Source organism: Guillardia theta (assembly GCF_000315625.1).
Source record: "Guillardia theta CCMP2712 unplaced genomic scaffold GUITHscaffold_323, whole genome shotgun sequence".
NCBI classification, from domain to species: Eukaryota; class Cryptophyceae; order Pyrenomonadales; family Geminigeraceae; genus Guillardia; species Guillardia theta.
Window position 1 is genome coordinate 787 of NW_005434354.1, and position 20,296 is coordinate 21,082.

Genomic DNA, 20,296 nt, shown 5'->3' on the forward strand with positions numbered 1-20,296 from the left:
CTCTTCCCTCCAAGACCATGAGCTGCGCCTGTCCTGCCCCTTCCCCCCCCAGTCGCCCACCTCTTCCCTCCATGACCCTGAGCTGCGCCTGTCTCCTTGGTGCTAGGCTTGTTTTCCTTCCCTGCCTGTGCTCCATAGGTGGCTTGCCCATGAGCCGCGCCTGCCCCCCATCGGACTAGGTCGACTTGCTTCCCCTTCTTGCCGTCCATAGCATGTGTTGCACCACCAGCAGTTGCTTGATTGCTGCTGTCTTGATGCCTTCCCATTCCGTGTCTTCCACCCTTAGCACCCTGAAATTCTCATGCCATTCCCTTTCCATGATCGATCCTTTCACTCCTGCTATGAATGTTGCTTGTTCAACTTCATGGTCAGGTAGCAAAGCTGTGATTTCTGCTCGTAGGGGGGCATATTTCTCTTCCTTTTCCTGAAATTTCTTCTTCAGGCATTCCAGGCTTGTTTGTTCGACTCCGTCATACTCCGATGTCCTTGCAAATTCGATGAGGACAATGCGTTTGATGCTTGCAAAGTAGCAGCAACCGTCAGGTATCCAGTGCCCTTCTCGGCGCATTGAAGTCCCCATCGCTTCCATCACGATGCGTATTGGGGTGTCCCACCATGAATTGACCCGTACCCTTTGTTTCCTCCAACTCTGCTGCAGTCTTACCTTGATCTTCTTCATGACTTCATTGTGTAGCTGAACATGACCCCAGGTTTCTTCTCGGTCTGGACAGTGAGGACAACATGGTGAGTTAGTCTTCCCCCATTGAAAGAGCTTCTTCCTCGTCGGTGCTGAGAAGGTGATCGCTTGGATAGCTGTTCGCGTGACTGACCCTTCGCATTGTTTGAACCCTCTCCCTAGTAAATCTCTTCCCACATGCATTTCGAGCATGAATTTCTCTGTCAAGGTGAGGTCTCCCGCTCGAATCCTTGCCACCATTGTCTGTTGTCTGATAATGTAGTCCCATTTCTTCAAGCGATCGAATCCTGATGTAGGATTTTCTTCTCCTGCAATGATGAATTCCATTGGACTATCGTAGATTGCTTTCTCCCATCCCGAGGCAAATGTTTGTTTTGCTTGCTTGGCCATTTCCTTTGCCTCTTGAATGTTTCTATGAGATTCTTTTGCTAGTTGGAGTCGGATCCTGATTCCCCTCCCTTCGAGTTTCCTCATGCAAGTGAGTAACCGATCATGTAAGTCCTCCAGCAGTTCGTCTTCGTATCGCATGGTATCCATTCGCAACGTATTTGTCATAAAGCGGTGGAAACGTGTGGACTGGTACATTATTGTGACTTGATTTCCCCTTTTGATCTGTATTCCTTCCTCAAGGACATGTTGCAGAAGTAAGCCGATTGCGATTGTGTTCGCTCGGATGATGCTGCACTTCCCATTGATTTTCATCCCTCCTCCTGACGTCATCTCTTTTTGTTGGAGAACATATCCTACTCGCATGGATCTGTTTTTTCTGCCCTGCATGATGTCTCCTTCAATAGCTGCTGTGAAATGCCTTCCGCCTTGATGATGATGCCTTCCGCCTTGATGATCGCTGCACGGCTGGATCTGATCCCTTCGTCTGTTACACAGCTCCTCATACGTTGGGAGGATGTTGTCCTGAAGCTGGACTCGTAAGTATGTTGGGAGTGTGTGCCTAACTAGTATCCATAACTCCTCTGCAGTCTTCATCAAACACCTATTCCCTGATTGCCAGAAGTTTGCTGCATAAGCTATTTGAGCGCCTTTCGGGACCCGGCTGATAATTTCAAAACCTTCTGGTATCTCATCAATGTTATTCTTCCATCCTATCAGAATGACATGTATTGTATCCAGGATTTGTTCACGAAATCTCTTTTGTTTGTCCATCCAAATCACCACTCTGTGCAGTTCCCTTGCTCTCTTCTTGTCCAGAGCCTGGGGATGTGTGTGTAGGGTAGGCCAGTTACGAAATGTACTGATGTCGCATGCTGTAATCTCTGCTAGGTGTTGTAAAAACTCGTATGCCAATGGTTGTGTTGTTTCTTGGCGAACCTCTGATACTACCTCCTCGAGTTGTTGCCACCATGCTATAGCTTCTGTTTCGCCGTCGTCCAATGCATTAACTATTTCCAGCAGCAGATGGATGCTTTGATTGCAGTCTCTTCGGTTATTACCGTCCTCTTCCCTTGTTGCAGATGTGAAGGGAGCCGAGTCCAGTGACGCTTCCAACCATTCTATTGGTGGATCCATGGTCTTGCTTTCTTCAATTTGAGATCGCTCAAAGATGGCTATGTTCCCTTGAACTTTGAAAGGTATATTGCTTGTAGTGTAACAGAATCTTTCTTGCGGATTCCCTCCTTCATCATAACAGGTGGGGTCATGTTGGAGCCACCGCCTCAAAATTACCCGGGTACAAGCCTTCGTATTCGTTTCCTCTCTCCCTTGGTCCGGTCTGGCTAGTTTCTTGTGTGGCTGAAGTTCATGTGGGCTAGCCTCCCTTTTTCCTTTCCTTCTCTTGTTTAGAGGCTTCCCCTCCTCCCTGGCTGGCCTTCTTCTCTTCCCTGTTCCTGCCTGCTCAAGTCCGAGTTTTGCCCAGATGACATTCGCTTGCAGATATTGTGCAAGGATTTCTTCTACTTGTTCCCTTTGCTTTGGGAATGGCCAGAGTCGGATGGGCAGGTGCAGGGAGATGCCTTCGGTATCTGGGACGGGTAAGACACTTGTCATGGAGTGGAAGCCTACTTGGGGCAGTAGTCTCCATGCCTTTGCAAAACTCTCCCAGCCTTGCCGAGCAGGAGATGTAGGTAGGGAGTTTTCTCCGGACAGCAGGGAGTTTTCTTCTGAGAGCATCTTGTCCTCCAGGTCATGTAAGATGGCTATTGTCCCCGGTTTCATCTTGCTTTCAATCATTTCCCAACTGATGGTGGTCTGCATTTTTTCCGCTATCCAGATTGCGAGTCTCTCCGGTCCTCTTATCTCTTCGTTCTCTTTGAGTCTGCCCGATCTGATTTCTCGTTGTAGCTGGTTTATTGTTTGACACCCCCATTGGTTGCACCATGATGTTAGTTTGTGGATCAGACTGCTTTTGATATCATCATCCACCCTGCATTTCTTATTCGTTTCTTTCTCTAGATACCGAATCGCCGCCCTTCCCAAGATGGGTGCTGGATGGGGGAGTTGGAGGCCTCCTTTGTCCCAAGGTAGGTGAAAGATAGCGTTGCTTGTACTCTTGCTCAATCCCATAGCTCTTTTGAATGCTCTGGTCCAGAGGGTATCTAAGGTTTGTAAGTCTGACCAAGACCAGCTCACCAGTACCGCCGAGTATCTAAATATATTGACGATGCCTACCTTCACCAGGTAATATTTTTGGGCTGCCGAGTAAGCAGATGATTCAATCAGCTTTGTCAGTTCTTTTGTCTTCTCCAAGATGTGTTCTTTCTCCCCCCACGTGAAGGGGCAGGTGTGCGCCTTGTTGCCTCTTCCTCCTGGTCTCCACAAGCTGATCCGGATCCCTAGATATTTGAACCATTTCGTCGGTGGTAGGTTCACAAACTCCTTGTCGAAGAACTTGATGGTCTGTGTTCCTGGGATCTCCCTTCTTAGCCGATAATCAAAGCTGGTGATTTCAGATTTCTTCGTGTTCAGTTCTAATCCACTCCATCGACAGAATCGCTCTACCACTTGGACAAGCGTTTTCATCTCTCTCACTGAATGTGCTATCAGGACAAGGTCGTCTGCAAATGACAGATTATTAGGGTGTTGAGTTGCAATCTCGTCTTGTTGTTGATCGAGCTGTTTGGACAAGATGCTTAGCAGAAGATTTGTTTTTGGCGGACTTGCGGGGCTGCCTTGGGGTAATCCTCTGAGAAGTGGGATGGCTGTTGTTTCGAACCTCTCTGTCTGAATTTGCAGCGCTATCCCTTGGCTACAACTGATTGCGACGTCTACATCACGCTGGTGAAAGCCGTATACTTCCATGATTTTTGCAATGGATTCGACTGCCACATTGTTAAAGAAGTTTGCAAAGTCGAGGTACAAAGTGAGCCTCCTCGATGATGTTGAGTAGCCGATGACCCTGCCTGATCGTTCCTCCCTCTGGTCTGAAACCTTCCTGGTTGTTAGTGAGTAGCTTATGTTTTTCAGCAGCTTTTGCCAGTCTGTGCGCTATGACTGCCTGGAAGATCCTCGTTATCGAGGAGAGGACGCATATAGGTCTTTGATTCTCCAAGACGTGACATATCTCATTTTTTGGGAGGAGCCTAACTCTCGCGAGCATCTTTAGTGTTTGCTTGTCTCCGATCAAGGCTCGGCTGATTGTCTTGCCTATTTCCTCCTTTGCACTGTCAGGCAGAGCTTTCAGAATCTCGTTTGAAATCAAATCCATGCCTGCTGCTTTCCGGTTGGCCAGTTTTTGAATCCATACTTGGATCTCGCCTGGCTCCAGCGGGTAAGCTATCTCTACATCCCTGGTCGGGTGTTGATTGATTTGCTCTGGGGGTTCGAAGTCCGGTGGTTTGACGGAAGTCAGTGATTGACAGCTTTTGCAGAAGAAGAGGATTGATGCTTCTTCGTTTTTCTGGCTTTTGTCATATAACGGGATCAGTCGTCCTTTTGTTTGACATTCAGCTCTTGCACAGGTTCCGTTCATGGTACATCCGTTGACTGCAAAGAAGGTTGCCGTGTGGGTTTCATCTTCTAGATCTCTTGCCAATCTCATGGGGAGGAATTGCTCGATGTTTTTGTATCCTTCCAGGCGCCACCCTCCTGGCTGTGTGATCAGTCCTCGGATGATGGGTACGATTGCGTGTGCAGGCGCCAGAGTTATGAACAGCTTTTGTGTCAGTGTTGCCTGGTTCCTCGCCCCGAGAACCTCGACGTGCAGCATGGTTTGATGTCTTGCATTCCAAAAGGTTTTGCTTGATTCTTTGGAGTTGCTCTGGAGGAATGTCTCGATTAACGGGTTCAGTTCTTGAAGATATGCTGTCTCCGGCTGTTGCAGCGCTGGCTGGAGATCTCTCCATGACGTAAGTTCGATTGTGTTTGGGTGGCACTTCTCTGGCAGTTGACTCAGCATTGGGGCTTTGGGCTTAAAGTCTGACTTCTTGCCCATTGCATTTTGAGACTCTTTACTCCCTATCGTGCCCAAGCGTCTTCTTCGTTCTTCGCATATTTTCAGGAATATCTCTTGGTCTTGTGCTGCGCAGATCTCCTTGAATTTGGTCATATTCTCTCTTATTTCTGCATGTAAGCTCGACTCCTTGTGTGCGCGATCAATAAAGTCTGGAATTTCTGAAGCGTTTCTTAAGTCCTTGTGAAGTTGCTTGATTTTGCGCTTCAGATCCATTTGAGTTTTGGATGCATGTCTTTTCCCGCTGGAGCCTCGTAGCGGAATTTCCTTGATGGGGAGGGCTGTTGTTATCAATTCGAGAATGTCGCAATCTTGATGTAGAGCTTGTGCCGCTTTTATCTTCTCATCAAGTGCTATTGCCCATTCCACGCCTAGTCTTCCCGATAGCTTGTCCATCTCGACCACCCTTTTCTTTCGTCGAGGGGTTGCTTCTCGATCCCTCCTTTGCGGGAGGATTTCAATCTTTGGGATGGCTTGCTTACCCTCAGCATCGAGAGAGCTCACATTCACTACAAGTGCTCTGTGGTCGACTGCGGCTCCTATGATGCAATCCTCTGCGGTCTGCGATATTAAGCTTACTGTGCGAGATGGATGGTGTAATGCAAAGACATGATCCAGTTTTGCTTGGTGATGACCTTGCTTGTACCATGTTGAGAAGGTGAAGTGCGTGCTGCTTCTGCTCATCTTCTCGCAAGTGACCATCTGTGATCGTCCAAGTTCGTTTAAGCCTTGTTCCATTCTCTCATCTGCACGGTGCACACTCGATTTGCTCCCGTATCCGACTCTCATGGGGATCTCTGGATGTTGTCGAGATGCATTGAAGTCGCCTCCTATGATGGTGAGCTTGACACTTGGCTCCGTCTTGAGCATCTGGCTCAGCGTTGCCCACATCTCGTCTTGATCCTCCCCTTGCGCTGCAGTAGGAAAGTGGATGTTACAGATCCCTATCGGTTCTTTTTTTTCGATCTGTAAAAGTTGTATTCTTTTTTGGAGATTCTGCTCTTCCAACATGTCAGCGCGGCGGCAGAGCAGGGGGGAGGGACGAGGGAGAAGGTCCGCATGTACGAGCGTCACAAGGCGAAGATCGCTCTTACCCTTTCTCCCCTCCCCTGCACCTTTCGTCATGAACACTCGGTAGCATCCCCATTCTTTCTTGATCATCATTCGGAGATCTGCCTCCTTTCGTTTTCCCCCGACCAAAACTTCTTGAAGTAGCACGACTGTTGGTTGATATGTTTCAATCAGGTATCCTAGGATGTGTTTCAGCACAAATTGACTGCATCCATTGACATTGTGAGAAATGATGTTGCCAGGGGCGTTGTCCTTCCTGTGCGTTTCCACCCATGCTGATTGCACTGACCTGTCGGTGGTAGTCGTGGGTGGTTTGCTGCCTGCTGGTAGGATTTGCTCCTCCGCCCCCGTTGCCCATTGAAGGTGAGACGAGTTCCCATCTTGCATCTTTGTTGGGCCTGGTAGCTCCTCCTCTCCCCTTGTCTCCTTGTCGTTCTTCGAGATTGGCGCTGTGTGCATTGCTTGTGGCGGAGGAGGTGGCTGGAGTGGAGAGACGGGGCATGAAGCAGGAGGTGGGGGAGAGGAGGACGTCAGGATGTCTACCTGTGCTGACCTGTCTGTAGTTGCAGGACCGTCGCGGCTATGAGCTTCGTTGATCCTTGTCCTCCTTGCTCCTGCATTACGTTCGCTTGTTGATTTTGCTTTAGATTTTTCGGAAGGGGTCCCATCTTAGGATCCATTGAAGTATGGTGGGGTGGTAGTATTAGAGTTTTATCTGCGATCAGCTGGTACCGAATATAATGTTTTTCATTTCAAATTCAGTTTCAAATCACTCGCGAAATTTTGTTGCCTGCCCGCCATGCCTGCCCGTCCCCATGAGAAGGGTGTTGAAACGCGTCAGCCACGCTCTGCGGCAGTATGTGGGATTCAAACTCGTCGGGCAACCGAAGAAAGAGAATCTTCGCTAGATACAGTCAACGAGGAACTTTATTCTGGAGTCCCTGACCATGTGAAGGAACCATTTATGCATCCCAACATTCTTCTCTGCGATTCCGTCAATCCAGTTTGGAAGGATGACAACCTCGGCACAGCGTTACCGCTGGTCCCTGGTTGTGGTGTAACATACTCAGATGTTGACGATGGCTCAAAACGTTGTGGAGTAATCAAGCGTATCATTTCGACATGTCAATTTGAAGTTTACATGTTGTACGATAAGCAATTGCTGAAAAGGGTGGATCAAAACTTGAAATCGAATGGAGTGCCACACGGTGAAGTGGCAAGGCTGAGCAGAATTTTGAAGGATGATGAATGCCTGCAATCAATTTACTGTGAAATAATCAGTTTCGAGGACATAAATGATGTCTTCGACTTGTCATATCCTGTGTTTCAATCTAGTGATGGACAACATGTGAAGGTGATAGGATATATTCATTTTTCCGAGCAAAGCTTAGGCAAAAAAAGTTATTGCGAATGCGCATTCTTCTCGATTCCAGACCCTGCAAAATTCATTGAAGAGATGGTGCTTTTTCAAACCAAACGCTTACCATCTCACTTTTTTTTCACAGTCCGAAGAGATATCGAAACATTCAAAGATTGTTTCCACAAGTGGTTGGTCGCGCGGGGATCTGTGTTTGAGAAGAGAGGTATTAAGGAGTTGGAGTTTTCCTGCCCCGATGTCCAAATCAGCAGCATTCTATCATTGATCCCAACAGAAGTTCGACAGAAAATCTCTGTGAAACGTCAGCTCAAGTTCTACAAATGGTTCCTTGGTGAGGAGGTGGTGGAGCATCCATTGTTTGCTCGTGTTTTCGATGTTCCACTTGTCAGGAATCCCAGACCTTTGCCGAATTTGTCCAGAGTATATGTGCAATTGCCGATGGCGCTGTAATCTCCTTCAAATCTATCGTTGGTATTGATGGACTGGGAGGAATTCAGTGGCATGCTGATCCCAACAAACGAAAACGTGTGAAACGGAATTAGGAATATAATAAATCAGAATTTCCTGCTGAGACCTGCTGAGACATCAGAACATCGACCAACCCTCTCCATACACTAATACCTGACAATATATCAGAATTCGGCGAAAAGTATCGACACAATTCTTCCATGTCATGAGCATCAAAGGGGCGAACTGGAATGTTGAAGCCGCCATCACCACGTTTCGCACGCTTGCCGTACAAAAACCCGGCCCGCTTCAGTTCTCGAGTGAATCCTGAACTCATGGAGGCGTTCTCCATGGGCATAACTTCACACAAGAGATGAAATAATTGTATAAAACTTCAATGTTAGACATCTGTGTTCATCAACATGAACATAGATTGTGGCTTCTTCTCGAAATACCGAGGAGAATTTATAGGGAGAGGTAAGGAGACCTCCTACCCACCCCATCTCTTTTCGAGGACCCACCTTCAGATGAAGCCTTCGAGCTTCACTACCCCACCAATCAGTGTTAATTCTTCTTATAAGTATGGGGTGGGTGGTTGTTTGAATCGAAAAATGACCCCTACCGATAGATGAAAAAAACAGGGACACGGTGTGGGGGGTGGTCTGGCGGGATGGAAACTACCCACCCCGATGACTGGGGACATCGAAGATTCAAATCACCCTACCCACATTTTAGATCATATTTCAGTGAACATAAGGGGTAGTCACTGACCACCTACCCAGTGGTTGTGTTCAGAATTCAAAAATTCAAATCTGTGTTTCTGCTAGGACCCTACCCCACCAGTGATCTGAAGTTTTGTGGAGTATGCATGGGTTCTTCAGTGTGATCAGGCCACCACCCGTCCATTCAAGTCATTTCGTAAGGAATGGACGGGTAATGGTGCATATTCAACACGCGGACTCGAAATGCTCTAAAACTATTCTACAAGCCGTCCACGCCAGTACAAACTCCATCCGAGAATAACAGCAAATTCAGGGCTCCAACCCATTTGCGTACCCCCCCGACGAGTGAGGGGAAGGAGGTAAACCACTTGCCACCCACCGTTGAATCGTGGGAATTCATGGGGTGGTGACTAGAACTGATGAAGGAGTCAACCACCCGTCGATAACTCTGAAGCATACCCTGGTACTAAAACTACTTAGACCGCCGTCCATAATTTGTACCAGAAGCCCTCCAGGGGATATTAACTAAAACTATAAGCGAACGTAATGGGCGCCCGTTCAGCCGCTGCGGCCGGCGCGCCGTGATCGGCCTACCGTACGGTATGGAACGGCCTGCCAGGATACCGTAGCCCGGCGCCGGCCTGCAGTGCCGCGGGTGGCACCGGGGCCCGGACTCACTGGGCCATGTGGCAGCCGGCCCTCCGGTGCGGCGTGCGGCCTGAGACGGACTCGGGACTTGGGACTCCCGGCGGAGTACCGCCGTAGTACGGTACCGTCAGCGGCGGCCCGGGCCGCGGCGGCTGCACTCCGGGGCAGGCAGTGACTCGGACGCGGCGGCCCGCAAGCCGCCGCGCGGCCGCCGAACGCCCCGGCGGCGGCGGGCCCGGGCAGCTCACCGTAGTCAGTCAGTAAGTTTCAAAGATTCAATGATTGATCGGATCCCCGGTCGGGCCGCGAGCGGCGATGGACTCGGCCGATACCCGCCGCCGGGGCCGCTAGTTTGTACAGCCAAGTTCCCGAGTCGGACTGTCACGCCCCTCGGAACTTCGGAAATTAACTTGAATTCGAATTTCATCAGCGGGAGCATGGAATGAGTTTTGAACTCCTCCCTACCGTACTACAGGCTACTCCTGAGTCCCGGTCCCGCCAAGCGAAGTTGCCTGTGCCAGCCTCCTCCCCTGCGGCTCAGGCTTCCGATCGGACTTGCCGGAGTTGCCGGACTCAGGCTGAGGCTCACGCTCACTCGCGGCTAGTACGGCGGTGACTCGCGACTGGAACTTTGGCCTGCCGGGTAGTTCCCCATTGGCAGCGCGCACGGCCGCCGCCGGTCCGAGCCTCAGTAACTCAGTGAGCCCAGGCTGCTGCCGCGCCGGGCGGCCCGATCCGAAGTTCATCCCAACCGTTCCAGGCTGGGCCGTGGCAGACGGAGCCTGACCGTCTGAGCCGACTCATGCCGCCTGGGGCCGTCGGATCCGGCGGATGTGTGAGAGTCACCGTGTCACACTGCTGGGCCGCGAGCCCAGGCTGCAGCGAGCCTGCCCGGCGATGGCGACGGCGTACATGATTTGCCCGGTTCACGTGCTTGCGGCGGGGCCCGGGCGTCTTGCAAACACTACAGTCACAGTGTTCTTGTGGTTTGACTCGATGCTGTCGCTGTAAGTAACATGCGCGTCAACGGCAGAAACCGGCGAGCGCAGCAAGTGGCTGAATTCCTCACATTACTGAGAGGCGAGACTTGAGGAGCTCGAGCTTTGAGTTGACGATCTCAGGGCTCGGCCAAACCTTGGAGTAGGCGTACAGGACATACCTGATCAATGGGACAGAAAGATCAAGAGCGCGCAGTGAAGGGAAGGGACGGTATCGGCTGGTGGAGGTGATGGAAGGTGCGCGGAAAGTGATGGGAAGAGGAGCAGGAGGAGCAGGAGCAGCGGCAGTAGAGGCAGCAGAAGGCTACCGGCAATTAGGCACGATGTTGTTGAAGTACCAAAGAAATCATCCATACTCAACTCACTGAGACTGTCAACAAGCAATCAAGGACAGAAGCCTCAGCCAAGAACCCAGTCACCTCGAGGTCGCTATCAGGACGTCTGCCCCCCGAAACCCCCTGTGTAACCATGTGTTGAGGTGCTTGGTGTCCACCAGGTTGAAGGTGAAGTTCGACGAGGACTCGCACTGTGAGCAGCTGCTCCTACACCTCTCGTGCATGAACTCCCTTGGTTATCCCAAGTCATTCCCACTGCCGTGCGCATGCCAAACTTCGACTCACGGATTTTTCATGCACTCGCCTGCTGCCGCCCATACACGGCATGCTTCATCGTCGTCATAGCACAAGTGGGAAGTGAAAGACGACTTGGATGTCTGCTCCTCGAAGTCCTCTGCCACAACATTCCGGAGAACAGTAGCATTGAGAGTGCTTTCGAAGTAAAACCCCTGAACATGATCTCAGGTCACGCTCAACACAAGTCATTGACCTGGAGCTTGTTCATGAAGCGCATGTCAAAAATCGTCCAGTGCCTGAAACCGTACGCGAGGGCAAAGAGTCTCGCCATGTTCCCGTATCCTCCGCCAATCTCCACCACCTAGGAAGCAGCAGGGCAATTGGATCTCAAACAACCTACTCCCTCTTCTCTCATCTTCCCTCTTCCCTCCTCTCGCACCTTCAGCTTGCTCAGTTCGGCTCTGTCTGCAAGCAGGGTCTTGATCAGCAAGCTGAGCTGCATGACATGTCGGCAGGTGTTGGTGGTCGGAAGCTTCCCATTGGCATGATTCGGCAGGGCCCCAGACCTGTAGCCCAGGAGCGCGTCCCCCACAGCAAACAGCTCGCTGCTGACTTGGCTGCTCACGTTCCCCGCGATGTGCGCAGCCTGCCAGGGAGATCAGCATGAGCATCGAGTTCAGCAGGAGCATCTGTCAGCGCTAGAGGGCAAGCGGCTTCACCTCCGGATCGCCCCACGTCCAGTAAGGACACGTGAAGTGGAAAATGGGCTCCTCGGAGAAGAGTGAGAGGTCAGCCTCGTCGACGAAGGCGTCTCCCAGCATCTCGTGGTACCGCCACCAGTCCCCGATATCATGGAACGTGTCGCTTGAGAAGGCAGCATCTGCTAGCTCTGGGAAGGACGAGAAGCTCTCTCTCGTCCTCAGCAGTCTCCGGAACGCGTCGTCAAACGACATGGACGCGATCCTCCCACGGACAGAATCCTGGTATTCGGAGAATCTCTGGCCGACCAGGGATGCAACGGCCTCGCATCCCTCCTCGCTCAGCTTCCTTTCCTCGCATAGCTGTGTGACCGCCATCCCGATGTCGTCCATAGGTCCGAGCATGAGACCAACCTGGAGCTTTCCCTGCTCCCTTTCCCTTGCTCCGTCCACGAAGATCCCGTCCCCGCTCAACACAACATCGACCAGTAGCTTGTGAGTCTGGTGTTGCTGCTTCGCCCCAACAATCTGAAAACATCCGTCGTCTCGGCCGCCGTACAAGCCTAGCAGCACCATGGCTGCCAGCGTCGCCCCCCTCGACCCCCGTCTCCTCGCCCCTGCCATGTCGTAGCTATCCTGGCAGAGCTCGCCTCGGATACCTTTCTCTCTGGGAAAACCAAGGCCCGCCTCAGGGTAATGAGGTCCACACTGGGTCCGCCTCACGGAGGAATCACGGAATCTGCCCCGGCACACCGGCAGGCGCGCTCGGAGACTCCGGTCACCCGGAAGCTGAAATTATGAACCTATTTGAAATTATAAATTCAACAATTGAAATTTGATACAGAATCTTGAAACCCTCGTGTTACGGCGAGATTCAATCTCGCTAAACCCTGCATTCGTCTACTTTACGGACCCCTACCCCCATCCCTCCACTTCTGCACACCCCCTCCAAATCTTTTATGAGGTGTTCCGCCCCCGGGGGTCCCCTGCAGGAGATAGCGGGAGATACGCCTGCAGGTCTATCGGAACGCTGCGGTTTTATAGCCCTTTCGATTCTGTTACGACAAAGTCAGCCTCGTTTTTGTGGAGGGCGGCGTCATATAAATTACTGTCTAAAACACTTGTAAAGGGCTGCGTAAAAGTTTTTGAAACCCTGTTTTCGAGTTTTCCCCAACAAATCTGTGAATATTTCAATGCTTCATAACAATTATTTCAATATTTATCCAAAATATTGGATGGTGTCACAATCTGGCGGTGAGTCTTAAACCACGCATAAATAGATCGTAAATAACTTTTAGGATCGTATCCCCGGGCCACATGCCACACTACCCCACCCTACTCTGAAAATCCAATGCATTCACCCCACCCTGCAAATTGATCTAGATGATAGCTTGAAGTACGGGTACACATTATGAATCACCCCCTGTACAGTGGTGCATGCTTTACAACCCTTCGCTACAATCGATCAGTCTCCTGAAATGTTAGTCAAACAGCCGAATCTCAATGAGGATTTTCAAAGGAGAGACGATATATGAAATCTATATGTATCCTACTCATAGTTTATTCACCCTGGTGCCTGAAGGATTCACGAAAATTTCAACCAGCTCGAAAATTTTCAGACGTTGCCTGGTTTTTACATCATTACGTGCTCCCGGATATCGAAAAGAAATGTTTTCCCAGAAGGCTCGCAACCCTGCAAAACAGTTGGCTAGCCATTCGGTTGGATAAGGAGAGTATAAAGGGCTGTCGGGATCTATCCTAATTTTACTTATGATCTTTATTGAAGAAATTGAAAGCCTTACCCACCATGATTGCAGTACCTATTCTCCACTCGCAATCTGCCTCAGGCCTGAATTGTTTACAACTCTTTGCAAGACCTCCACCCCCGCAAAAGATTGACCACCAATCTGAAGGGTTAGCACCCACCGGTCTCAACAATACTCTTCCTTTACCACCAGAAAGTTTAGGCCACCCCCCCATTTCTAGTCAAAAGTACCCACCTTTCATAGAAAGGACCATTTCTGGAAATATTACCCCTACCCCCACCCCCAGTAGGAAACCTTGAACCCCTACCCTTAAACAACCACGCCCCCCATTTCCAATCTCCTCACTTATCTCGAGTGTTCCTCCCGCCCTGCCCACAACCGCTTCATCCCCAGCTCCTGCTGCTCCGTCTGCTCGATCGCTCTCTACTCCTCTTCGTATCCTCTCCTTTATACACAGGCTCTGAGCTAGGCCTTGTCCTTTCTTGGTATCTTGTTCACCCTTCCCGTTTCTCGACGCTACCACACCATTGCCAATCAATATCTGCCACAAGCAGGGCCCACCTGGCCCATCGGTACTGTGTGATTTCTGTATTGCCTACAGTTTTCGCGTCTTTCCTGTTCTTGTTTGACGTTGTCCAAAACTTTCTTGGCACGAAATTTTCCTCTATCCCACTTCTGCTTCCTGTCGGCTTTCCACAAGTCTGTTTTTCCATTGATTCCCATGGAGGAGAAGAAATCGTTATCGGAGGATCACTCAGGATCGAAGAGGCGATACTCTGACCCTGAAACTGAAACGTATTCATTTTGGATGCCTGGAATGGCTGTGAAGGACGAAATGCCCACGAAGCAGCGAAGGGTGATCGAGAAGGCCAATTGCATCTTTAACGAGCTACGAGTGCTCGTGCTGCAGGACATGGAGCGGAAGATACAGAGGGATTTACAAGAAAGAAAAACTTCCAAGCAGATCGCAGATAATTATCCACTCCTACCAAGGGAACCAAGCTCAAGTTCTTTGACGCCATCTGAAACTGCATCGGATATTCCAGAGTCCCCAGAATTGAGTCAGGAATCAACAACCAAAGTTGGAAAAACAACACCTTGCTTGCAACCGATGCCGAGGGACGCCTTTGATGTTGCGCAGAATAGATCAGATGAAACGCACATCGATCACAATGAAATCCGTGTAATCAAGTTTGGATCCAATCAGGCTCGGAAATGCTTATCTGGCTCGGACATCCCTCTTTGCCCCATGATATAGTTCTTGATCTCTCTTGAAGGTTCAAGGTACCACACAGCAGTCTAGTCTCAATGTAGTCTAGTGTTAATGTAACAGTAAAAGTGTCAAACATCTGCAGAGTGACTCTCAGAGTCACCGCCGCGCGCCGTCACGGCGTACGACTCGATTGAAGCCCCGCGGTCGGGTTTGGCGCCAGCGATCGGATGCCTCTGAGTAAAGTTCAGCCTGAGGCTTTACGCTGTACGCCGATCATCGGATCGCTCTGCTAACTTTGAGTAAAAGCTTGTCGGACCGTCACGCACCCACCGGACCGTCGCCGTCCGATGGGCGCGAACTTCGGAACTTTCAAGTTTTCGCATCGGACCGTCGGACTGCGGCACTGGCGCAGTGCGCACTCACTGTCAGCCGGTGACTCCGACTCAGAGGACTGAGGCCCGGCGGCCGGGCAGACCGTCTGAGTCGGACCGACGGCGAGGCTGCCGGCCGGCCCGGCCCGGGCCGCCCCGGGGCCCTACCGGGCCGTACTCACTAGTCACTGAGTAGGCTGCACTGCCGGGCCCCCGGCCCTGGCCCCCCGGGCCGACGCCCCGTCTGATCCGAGCCCGGTGGCAGCTGCGGCGGCCGGCGGCGCGGGCCCGGTCGGCGGGGCGCCGCGCGCCCGGTCACTGAATCCTTTACCGGCGGTCACTCAGCAAAGTACGGTTTCAAACCGTTTTCAATCTTAGATTCCCCATCCCCACTCAACCCGCTTCTCTCGTGGTCCTCGGCGGCGATGCTGCAGCAAGCGATGGCGCGGCGATGGGGAGGAGGCTTGTGCTCTCGGCTCCTTGCTTCCCCCATCTCAATCCTTTCACCCTCCACTAGTCTGCTCTCTCCCCTCTCCTCTCCGCCGTCCTCCTCGCTGCACTCATCCCCCAACGCTGCCTCATCATCAGTACATGGAAAGGCGGCACAAGTTCCATCGTCGTTTGTGCGCCAGGCCATGGCTAGCCTGCGATCCACACCAATGAAAGGTCTGTGCTGTGTAGTACTTCATTCGATGTCTCATGGTCTGCTCACTAGCCATGCTGCCTTCTCTCCTGCCGGGCACGAGGAGAGGAGTAGCAGGCTTTACTGCTGATGGCAGGATCGTGGGGAACATGCAGGAGGCCTGGTAGCAAGAATCGCAGCGCTCTTGGTGTCTGTCCTGATGGAATGATCGTACAGGGAGAAACGAGAAGTTGAGAGGATCGTCAGTACTCGCAACCCCAAGAACTATGACAACTTCGAAGTTGGGGACTTTGTTGTTGTCAGAGTCATCAACCCGTTGCAGCCTTCCAAGTACATGACGTTTGGAGGTGCAGCATGAGAGATACTCTTTTTGTTAGCAACCTGAGGTTCATGGAACAGGCATCTGCCTCGCGAAGAGGAACGGCCTGCTGTCTGCTTCCTTCACCCTCCGCAACATCGTCGCGGGCGTCGGTGTGTGATTTCAATGCTCGTGCTCCCAGATCTCTTTCTGACAAGCGCGAAGGTGTTGAGCGACAGTTCAAGCTCTACGCTCCCAACATCATGGTAGTTGTTGTTGATCTGCTCGTGTCCTCATGAGCAAGCGGCCGCAGGGCATCCGCAGGATAGGCAGGACGTCCTTGAAGGTGAGGCGCTCCAAGATCTACTACGTCCGCAACCTTCCTTCTAGGTACGCGTTTCTTCCCTCCTGCTCCTCCTGCTCCTCCTCTCCTTCACTCGCTCTCCTTCTCTCCCTCTCCTTTACTCGCCCTCCTCCAGGTACTCCACCATCAACTTCTCCGAGAAGGCTGTCAACCTCCCTCAAGGCCCTGCTGCAGCTTCTTGAGAAAGCGAGCGAATTTTGCATGCAATGTTGGAAGCAGCTCAGCTACTCGGAGTGCCATGCACAATGACGATTCAAGTCCAACAAGCTATAAAATAAACATTCCGTCCTTCCCTCTATCACAACTACACATGACCATCCCTGGGCTCCTCAGTGTGCCGCGCGCTTCTTGGGCTGTGACGCACGTCAATGAGATCCGGAGTCAAGGGAGCTCCTACCTCTATCCTCGTCAGCTGTTTCCGAGCATCTAGCCCAGCATCAAACCCGGCACGGTAAGCCTGTCAGGGGGGGGTCAGACCAGCTCGGGATAACTGAATAACACTGAACCTCGAGATTCTTCCTGGTGACCTCGGGGCTGAACTTCTGGTACATCTTTGATTCCATCAGCCACGGAGCGAGGAGGGGCTGGGCAATACCTCTGACATCCTCGGTCTTGACGCGAGCTCTGTCACTTTTCCTATCTGCTTCTTCGCACCATCGCTCGACCCGCCGCCATCCCCGCCGCCTCCCTTGCCCCCGTCCATGGGAGGTGCAGAGAAGGTGAACAGAGGGGAGACAACCTGACCGAACAGCATGAGCGAGAGTGCAGAGAGATCTGAGACGTTCACACAACACCTGCTCGCTGTCATACTGCGGCTGACCAGCAAACTTGACAGGTCCCGAGGGATTGCCGACTGCAGCATCCTCGTCATGCGGATGGACAGTAGGGCGTGCAAGGATGAGAGGAGCGAACCTGACAGTAGTCGCGCATAACAATATCTCATCTCGGCCTCAGTCACGAAGTTTGTTGTGCAGAACTGGAAAAGAAGCGCGCGCTGTTTGCGAGGGCTCAATGGTAATCTTATCCATGGCCATCCTGTCAGTCTGCATCATCACAAGGGGTCAAGACGTTACCCGTTAGGCGCCAACCACATGTGGTACATGCTTGCAACATCCTGCCAGACCGTCAGCACGGCCAAGGAGGAGGGAATCGCTGCAAAGACCGGTGCCTGCGATGCCCGCGCGTTGCCTCTGAGCAGAACGACGCAGCTAACTACAACGATCATCCCCGTGACTACCGAGATGGTCAGGTTCCTCCTCGTCGACGCATTCTGCAGGTGCAAGTTTGTGTCAGGCCATGGACCGATGGCTCGGGGGGTTCGCATCACTGACCGGGCGACGATCGACGTAGAGTGTTTCCATGGTGAGACGTCGGAGGAAACCCCTGCGAAGAGCTCACTACAACTTGCAGCACTTCTCTCTCCCCATGCAGGATGAAACATGTCGCCTGATAGCTCACATTTGCTCATCCACCTCTTCTTGTGATCTTGCTATCTACGAACTGACCTGCAGTGCAAAGGAACTCGTTTCATCTGCTCTCTTTCTTTCTCTCCCCTCCCCTTCTCCATGTCGCTCGGCACCCATAGATTCCAGAAATAGAAACTTCAAACTTTAAACTTTGAAGACTCCGAGCTCAAACTTTCAGTCAAACTCCAAAAGTTTCCCTACAATGCGAGCGGGGAGGTGGCATTTCGATGGGATGGTGGAATGCTTGGAAGGGAAGGAGGAGGAGGAGAGGAGGAGAGGAGGAGAGGAGGAGAGGAGGAGAGGAGGAGAGGAGGACAGGAGATGGAAGGAAGGATTGAACGAAGTATGAAGATAACAGCTACAGGGAATGAAGGGGATCAGGGGATCAAAGGAAAGGAAGAGGCAGTGTCAGAGTGCGAGGAGGAGGTGCGAGGAGGAGGTGGAGTGTTGTTGTGAAGTGGGGGGAGGGGTAGCTGCTGGGAGCAGCGGAAGGGCAGAGAGAAAGCAGGGAAGAGAGGAGCAAGGAAGGTAGGAGAGGAGGGAGGGAGATCCCAAATGAAAGGCAGCAAGAATCAAAGTGTGCTATACGTCCTTCACGCGTCATGTGAGGGGGCAGAGATCAAGGGAGGATGAATGAATGAAGAGAATGATTGTTGGGTAGAGGAGCAGGCATCGGTCGGTACGAGATGGCATCGCATGTTCCTCGACCCCCTCAGTCTGTTCCTCCACATGCCCCACATGCTCCGGTAAGCTCAGAACGTCCTCTTGCTCCTCCTTTGCTCACACCTTCTCCTACAGCCTCCTGTTCGCAGCCAAACTTCGCTCCCTACCGAAGCTGCTCCTCGTCCGCCGAGGTCTGCCTCCTCCGCATTGTTCAGCTGTTCCTGACATGCTGGCAGCGCACCGGGAGCAGAAACTTCGAGGTCCTCCCACCCTCCTGGTCGTCGAACTTAGTGACAGGTAGCGCAGGCTTGAAGCTTTGGCGTTCAAAGTCATGCGACTTAATCGCCCTTCCTTCCACCAGGTCCCATCCTCCTTCATCCTCCCCTTCTCCCTCCCCCATCCTCCTCTCCTTTCTCCTCCTCCTCTTCTCTTGTACCTCAACGACCTCCTCTTCTTGACCTGGTCGCGATCACTTCCTGCTCCCTCTCTCCTCCTGGTCATCAACCCTCTGCCCATTTCCCTTGTCCTGGTCTTCTCTCCTCCTCCTCCTCCTCCTCCTCCTCCTCCTCCTCCTCCTCCTCCTCCTCCTCCTCCTCCTCCTCCTCCTCCTCCTCTCCTGCTCGCTGTATCTGATTGTATATCAGGCTGGTTTCACCGCCGGGCTGCAAGCGCTCAGGGAGACTGCGAGCGATCAAGCAGAGCAGGCGACCGGTCACCTTCCTCATTCCGATGCAGAAGGATGTCCCAGCGAGAACCTCCTCCTCCCCACTGTAAGCCTCCCGTCTCCGCCCTCCCCCTTCCCCGTCCTCCGTTCCCTCTGCCCGTGCTTGAGTCTCGCTACACCCTCCTCCTTCCAGCACCTCCTCCTCCTCTCCTCCTCATCATCATCGTGTCTACCAGCTCGTCCCTTCACTTTCGCTCTTGCAGGGCTTCGGCAACATCTACTTAGGAGAAACCTTCACTGCTTACATCAGCGCTTGGTGACCGTTCTACCTCCTCCTTCCTCCTTCCTCCTTCCGTTCCTCCCTCCTCCCTCCTCCCCGTCCGCCCCTCCTCCTCCTGTTTTCCATTTCTCTTATCTCCTCGCTGCTCCCTCACTTCTCCTCCTCCTGCTTGCCAACCTTCCCTCCCACACCTTCTGTGACTGTCGCTACAAACGTCTGCTGAGTTCTGAATGTTGGGAGCAGCAACACAAGTGGTAGCCGGCTGATGCGGCTAGAGATCAGGTATGTCACTCTCCTCCTCCCCCTCCTCATCCTCATCCTCGTTCTTCTCCTCCTCCTCCTCCTCCTCATTCCCTCTACCGCCTGACCCCTCCGTAACTTCCTCCTCCGCCCCTTCCTCATCACCTTTCTCCTCCTCCCTCACTCTCCTCCCTCGCAGGGCAGAAATCCAGACGGGCACCAAGCGCGTCCCGCTGCTGGACGGCAAGCCGGTGCTGCCGCATGCAAGGATGCGCCGCGGGAGCTGATGGGGGGGAGCAGGAGACTGTGCTGGCGCAGTTCGAGTCCAACCAGCAAGTTGACTACATCGTGTCCCACGAGCTGAAGGAAGCAGGTGAAGGGAGGGGGGGAGGAGGAGGAGGAGGAGGAGGAGGAGGAGGAGGAGGAGGAGGTTGAAAGGACTGGTGAAGTTGTGATAGGTGTGCACATAATGATTTGCTCGGGAAGCTACCTGGATGCTTCAGGGGAGGAGAAGAAGGTAAGGGGGAGGGGTCCTGCCTCCTTATCCTCGACTTCTCATATCCTTTCTCTCGTCAGGTCCGACAATACTTCAAGTTCCAGGTTCCACTCTCTTCCTCCTCCACCTCCTCCTTATCCTCATGCTCCTCCTCCTCCTCTTCATCCTCCTCCTTCTCCTCTCCTGCCTCCTCCGCCCT

The 20,296-nt window shown here is 52.3% G+C and overlaps 9 protein-coding genes across 9 annotated transcripts in view; 4 read left to right on the forward strand and 5 right to left on the reverse strand.

Annotated features, from left to right (window-relative positions):
* The window catches only part of GUITHDRAFT_156586 (hypothetical protein), a 2,662-nt gene extending 265 nt beyond the window's left edge, over window positions 1–2,397 (reverse strand). The window contains exons 1-8 of the mRNA XM_005818340.1: window positions 2,343–2,397; window positions 1,826–2,283; window positions 1,682–1,770; window positions 1,583–1,636; window positions 1,130–1,191; window positions 860–905; window positions 711–797; window positions 128–543 (exon numbers count right to left, since the gene is read on the reverse strand). Of these exons, the coding sequence (XP_005818397.1) occupies window positions 1,723–1,770; window positions 1,826–2,283; window positions 2,343–2,352 (516 nt within the window). The 5' untranslated portion in view covers window positions 2,353–2,397 and the 3' untranslated portion in view covers window positions 128–543; window positions 711–797; window positions 860–905; ... (1 more) ...; window positions 1,583–1,636; window positions 1,682–1,722. The remainder of the gene's footprint in view (window positions 1–127; window positions 544–710; window positions 798–859; window positions 906–1,129; window positions 1,192–1,582; window positions 1,637–1,681; window positions 1,771–1,825; window positions 2,284–2,342) is intronic.
* A 269-nt stretch (window positions 2,398–2,666) lies between these two features.
* Window positions 2,667–3,823, forward strand: GUITHDRAFT_156587 (hypothetical protein). The gene is made up of 8 exons (XM_005818341.1): window positions 2,667–2,779; window positions 2,838–2,859; window positions 2,922–2,937; window positions 3,104–3,171; window positions 3,240–3,328; window positions 3,380–3,431; window positions 3,488–3,510; window positions 3,695–3,823. Exons 1-8 carry the CDS (start codon window positions 2,697–2,699, stop codon window positions 3,732–3,734), a joined length of 393 nt encoding a protein of 130 aa, XP_005818398.1. The 5' UTR covers window positions 2,667–2,696; the 3' UTR covers window positions 3,735–3,823.
* Window positions 3,824–3,985: 162 nt separating this feature from the next.
* Window positions 3,986–5,174, reverse strand: GUITHDRAFT_156590 (hypothetical protein). The gene is made up of 6 exons (XM_005818342.1): window positions 5,065–5,174; window positions 4,815–4,995; window positions 4,519–4,765; window positions 4,230–4,418; window positions 4,128–4,183; window positions 3,986–4,003 (listed from the first exon to the last, which is right to left on the reverse strand). Exons 2-4 carry the CDS (start codon window positions 4,990–4,992, stop codon window positions 4,346–4,348), a joined length of 498 nt encoding a protein of 165 aa, XP_005818399.1. The 5' UTR covers window positions 4,993–4,995; window positions 5,065–5,174; the 3' UTR covers window positions 3,986–4,003; window positions 4,128–4,183; window positions 4,230–4,345.
* A 923-nt stretch (window positions 5,175–6,097) lies between these two features.
* GUITHDRAFT_156591 (hypothetical protein) lies at window positions 6,098–6,789 on the reverse strand. The gene is made up of 4 exons (XM_005818343.1): window positions 6,734–6,789; window positions 6,473–6,682; window positions 6,345–6,392; window positions 6,098–6,233 (listed from the first exon to the last, which is right to left on the reverse strand). Exons 2-3 carry the CDS (start codon window positions 6,670–6,672, stop codon window positions 6,362–6,364), a joined length of 231 nt encoding a protein of 76 aa, XP_005818400.1. The 5' UTR covers window positions 6,673–6,682; window positions 6,734–6,789; the 3' UTR covers window positions 6,098–6,233; window positions 6,345–6,361.
* A 3,502-nt stretch (window positions 6,790–10,291) lies between these two features.
* GUITHDRAFT_122381 (hypothetical protein) lies at window positions 10,292–12,257 on the reverse strand (the record flags this gene model as incomplete). The annotated part of the gene is made up of 7 exons (XM_005818344.1): window positions 10,292–10,370; window positions 10,435–10,524; window positions 10,831–10,929; window positions 10,984–11,147; window positions 11,189–11,296; window positions 11,375–11,581; window positions 11,655–12,257. The coding sequence occupies 7 exons, from the start codon at window positions 12,255–12,257 to the stop codon at window positions 10,292–10,294; spliced, it is 1,350 nt and encodes a 449-aa protein (XP_005818401.1).
* A 1,863-nt stretch (window positions 12,258–14,120) lies between these two features.
* On the forward strand, window positions 14,121–14,657 carry GUITHDRAFT_122382 (hypothetical protein; the record flags this gene model as incomplete). Its single annotated transcript, XM_005818345.1, has 1 exon — window positions 14,121–14,657. The coding sequence occupies one exon, from the start codon at window positions 14,121–14,123 to the stop codon at window positions 14,655–14,657; it is 537 nt and encodes a 178-aa protein (XP_005818402.1).
* A 735-nt stretch (window positions 14,658–15,392) lies between these two features.
* On the forward strand, window positions 15,393–16,523 carry GUITHDRAFT_156592 (hypothetical protein). The gene is made up of 7 exons (XM_005818346.1): window positions 15,393–15,649; window positions 15,699–15,789; window positions 15,843–15,973; window positions 16,026–16,097; window positions 16,150–16,190; window positions 16,238–16,314; window positions 16,404–16,523. Exons 1-7 carry the CDS (start codon window positions 15,619–15,621, stop codon window positions 16,468–16,470), a joined length of 510 nt encoding a protein of 169 aa, XP_005818403.1. The 5' UTR covers window positions 15,393–15,618; the 3' UTR covers window positions 16,471–16,523.
* Window position 16,524: 1 nt separating this feature from the next.
* GUITHDRAFT_156593 (hypothetical protein) lies at window positions 16,525–17,783 on the reverse strand. The gene is made up of 9 exons (XM_005818347.1): window positions 17,620–17,783; window positions 17,451–17,558; window positions 17,362–17,402; window positions 17,201–17,307; window positions 17,083–17,141; window positions 16,884–17,027; window positions 16,795–16,839; window positions 16,686–16,745; window positions 16,525–16,641 (listed from the first exon to the last, which is right to left on the reverse strand). Exons 1-9 carry the CDS (start codon window positions 17,647–17,649, stop codon window positions 16,618–16,620), a joined length of 618 nt encoding a protein of 205 aa, XP_005818404.1. The 5' UTR covers window positions 17,650–17,783; the 3' UTR covers window positions 16,525–16,617.
* A 667-nt stretch (window positions 17,784–18,450) lies between these two features.
* GUITHDRAFT_149310 (hypothetical protein) lies at window positions 18,451–20,201 on the forward strand (the record flags this gene model as incomplete). The annotated part of the gene is made up of 11 exons (XM_005818348.1): window positions 18,451–18,500; window positions 18,553–18,608; window positions 18,654–18,694; window positions 18,719–18,778; window positions 19,062–19,187; window positions 19,345–19,397; window positions 19,605–19,643; window positions 19,801–19,852; window positions 19,902–19,974; window positions 20,060–20,118; window positions 20,178–20,201. Coding segments are annotated over 11 exons (633 nt in total), but the record flags the coding sequence as incomplete, so codon positions are not given.
* Between the last annotated feature and the right edge of the window lie 95 nt (window positions 20,202–20,296).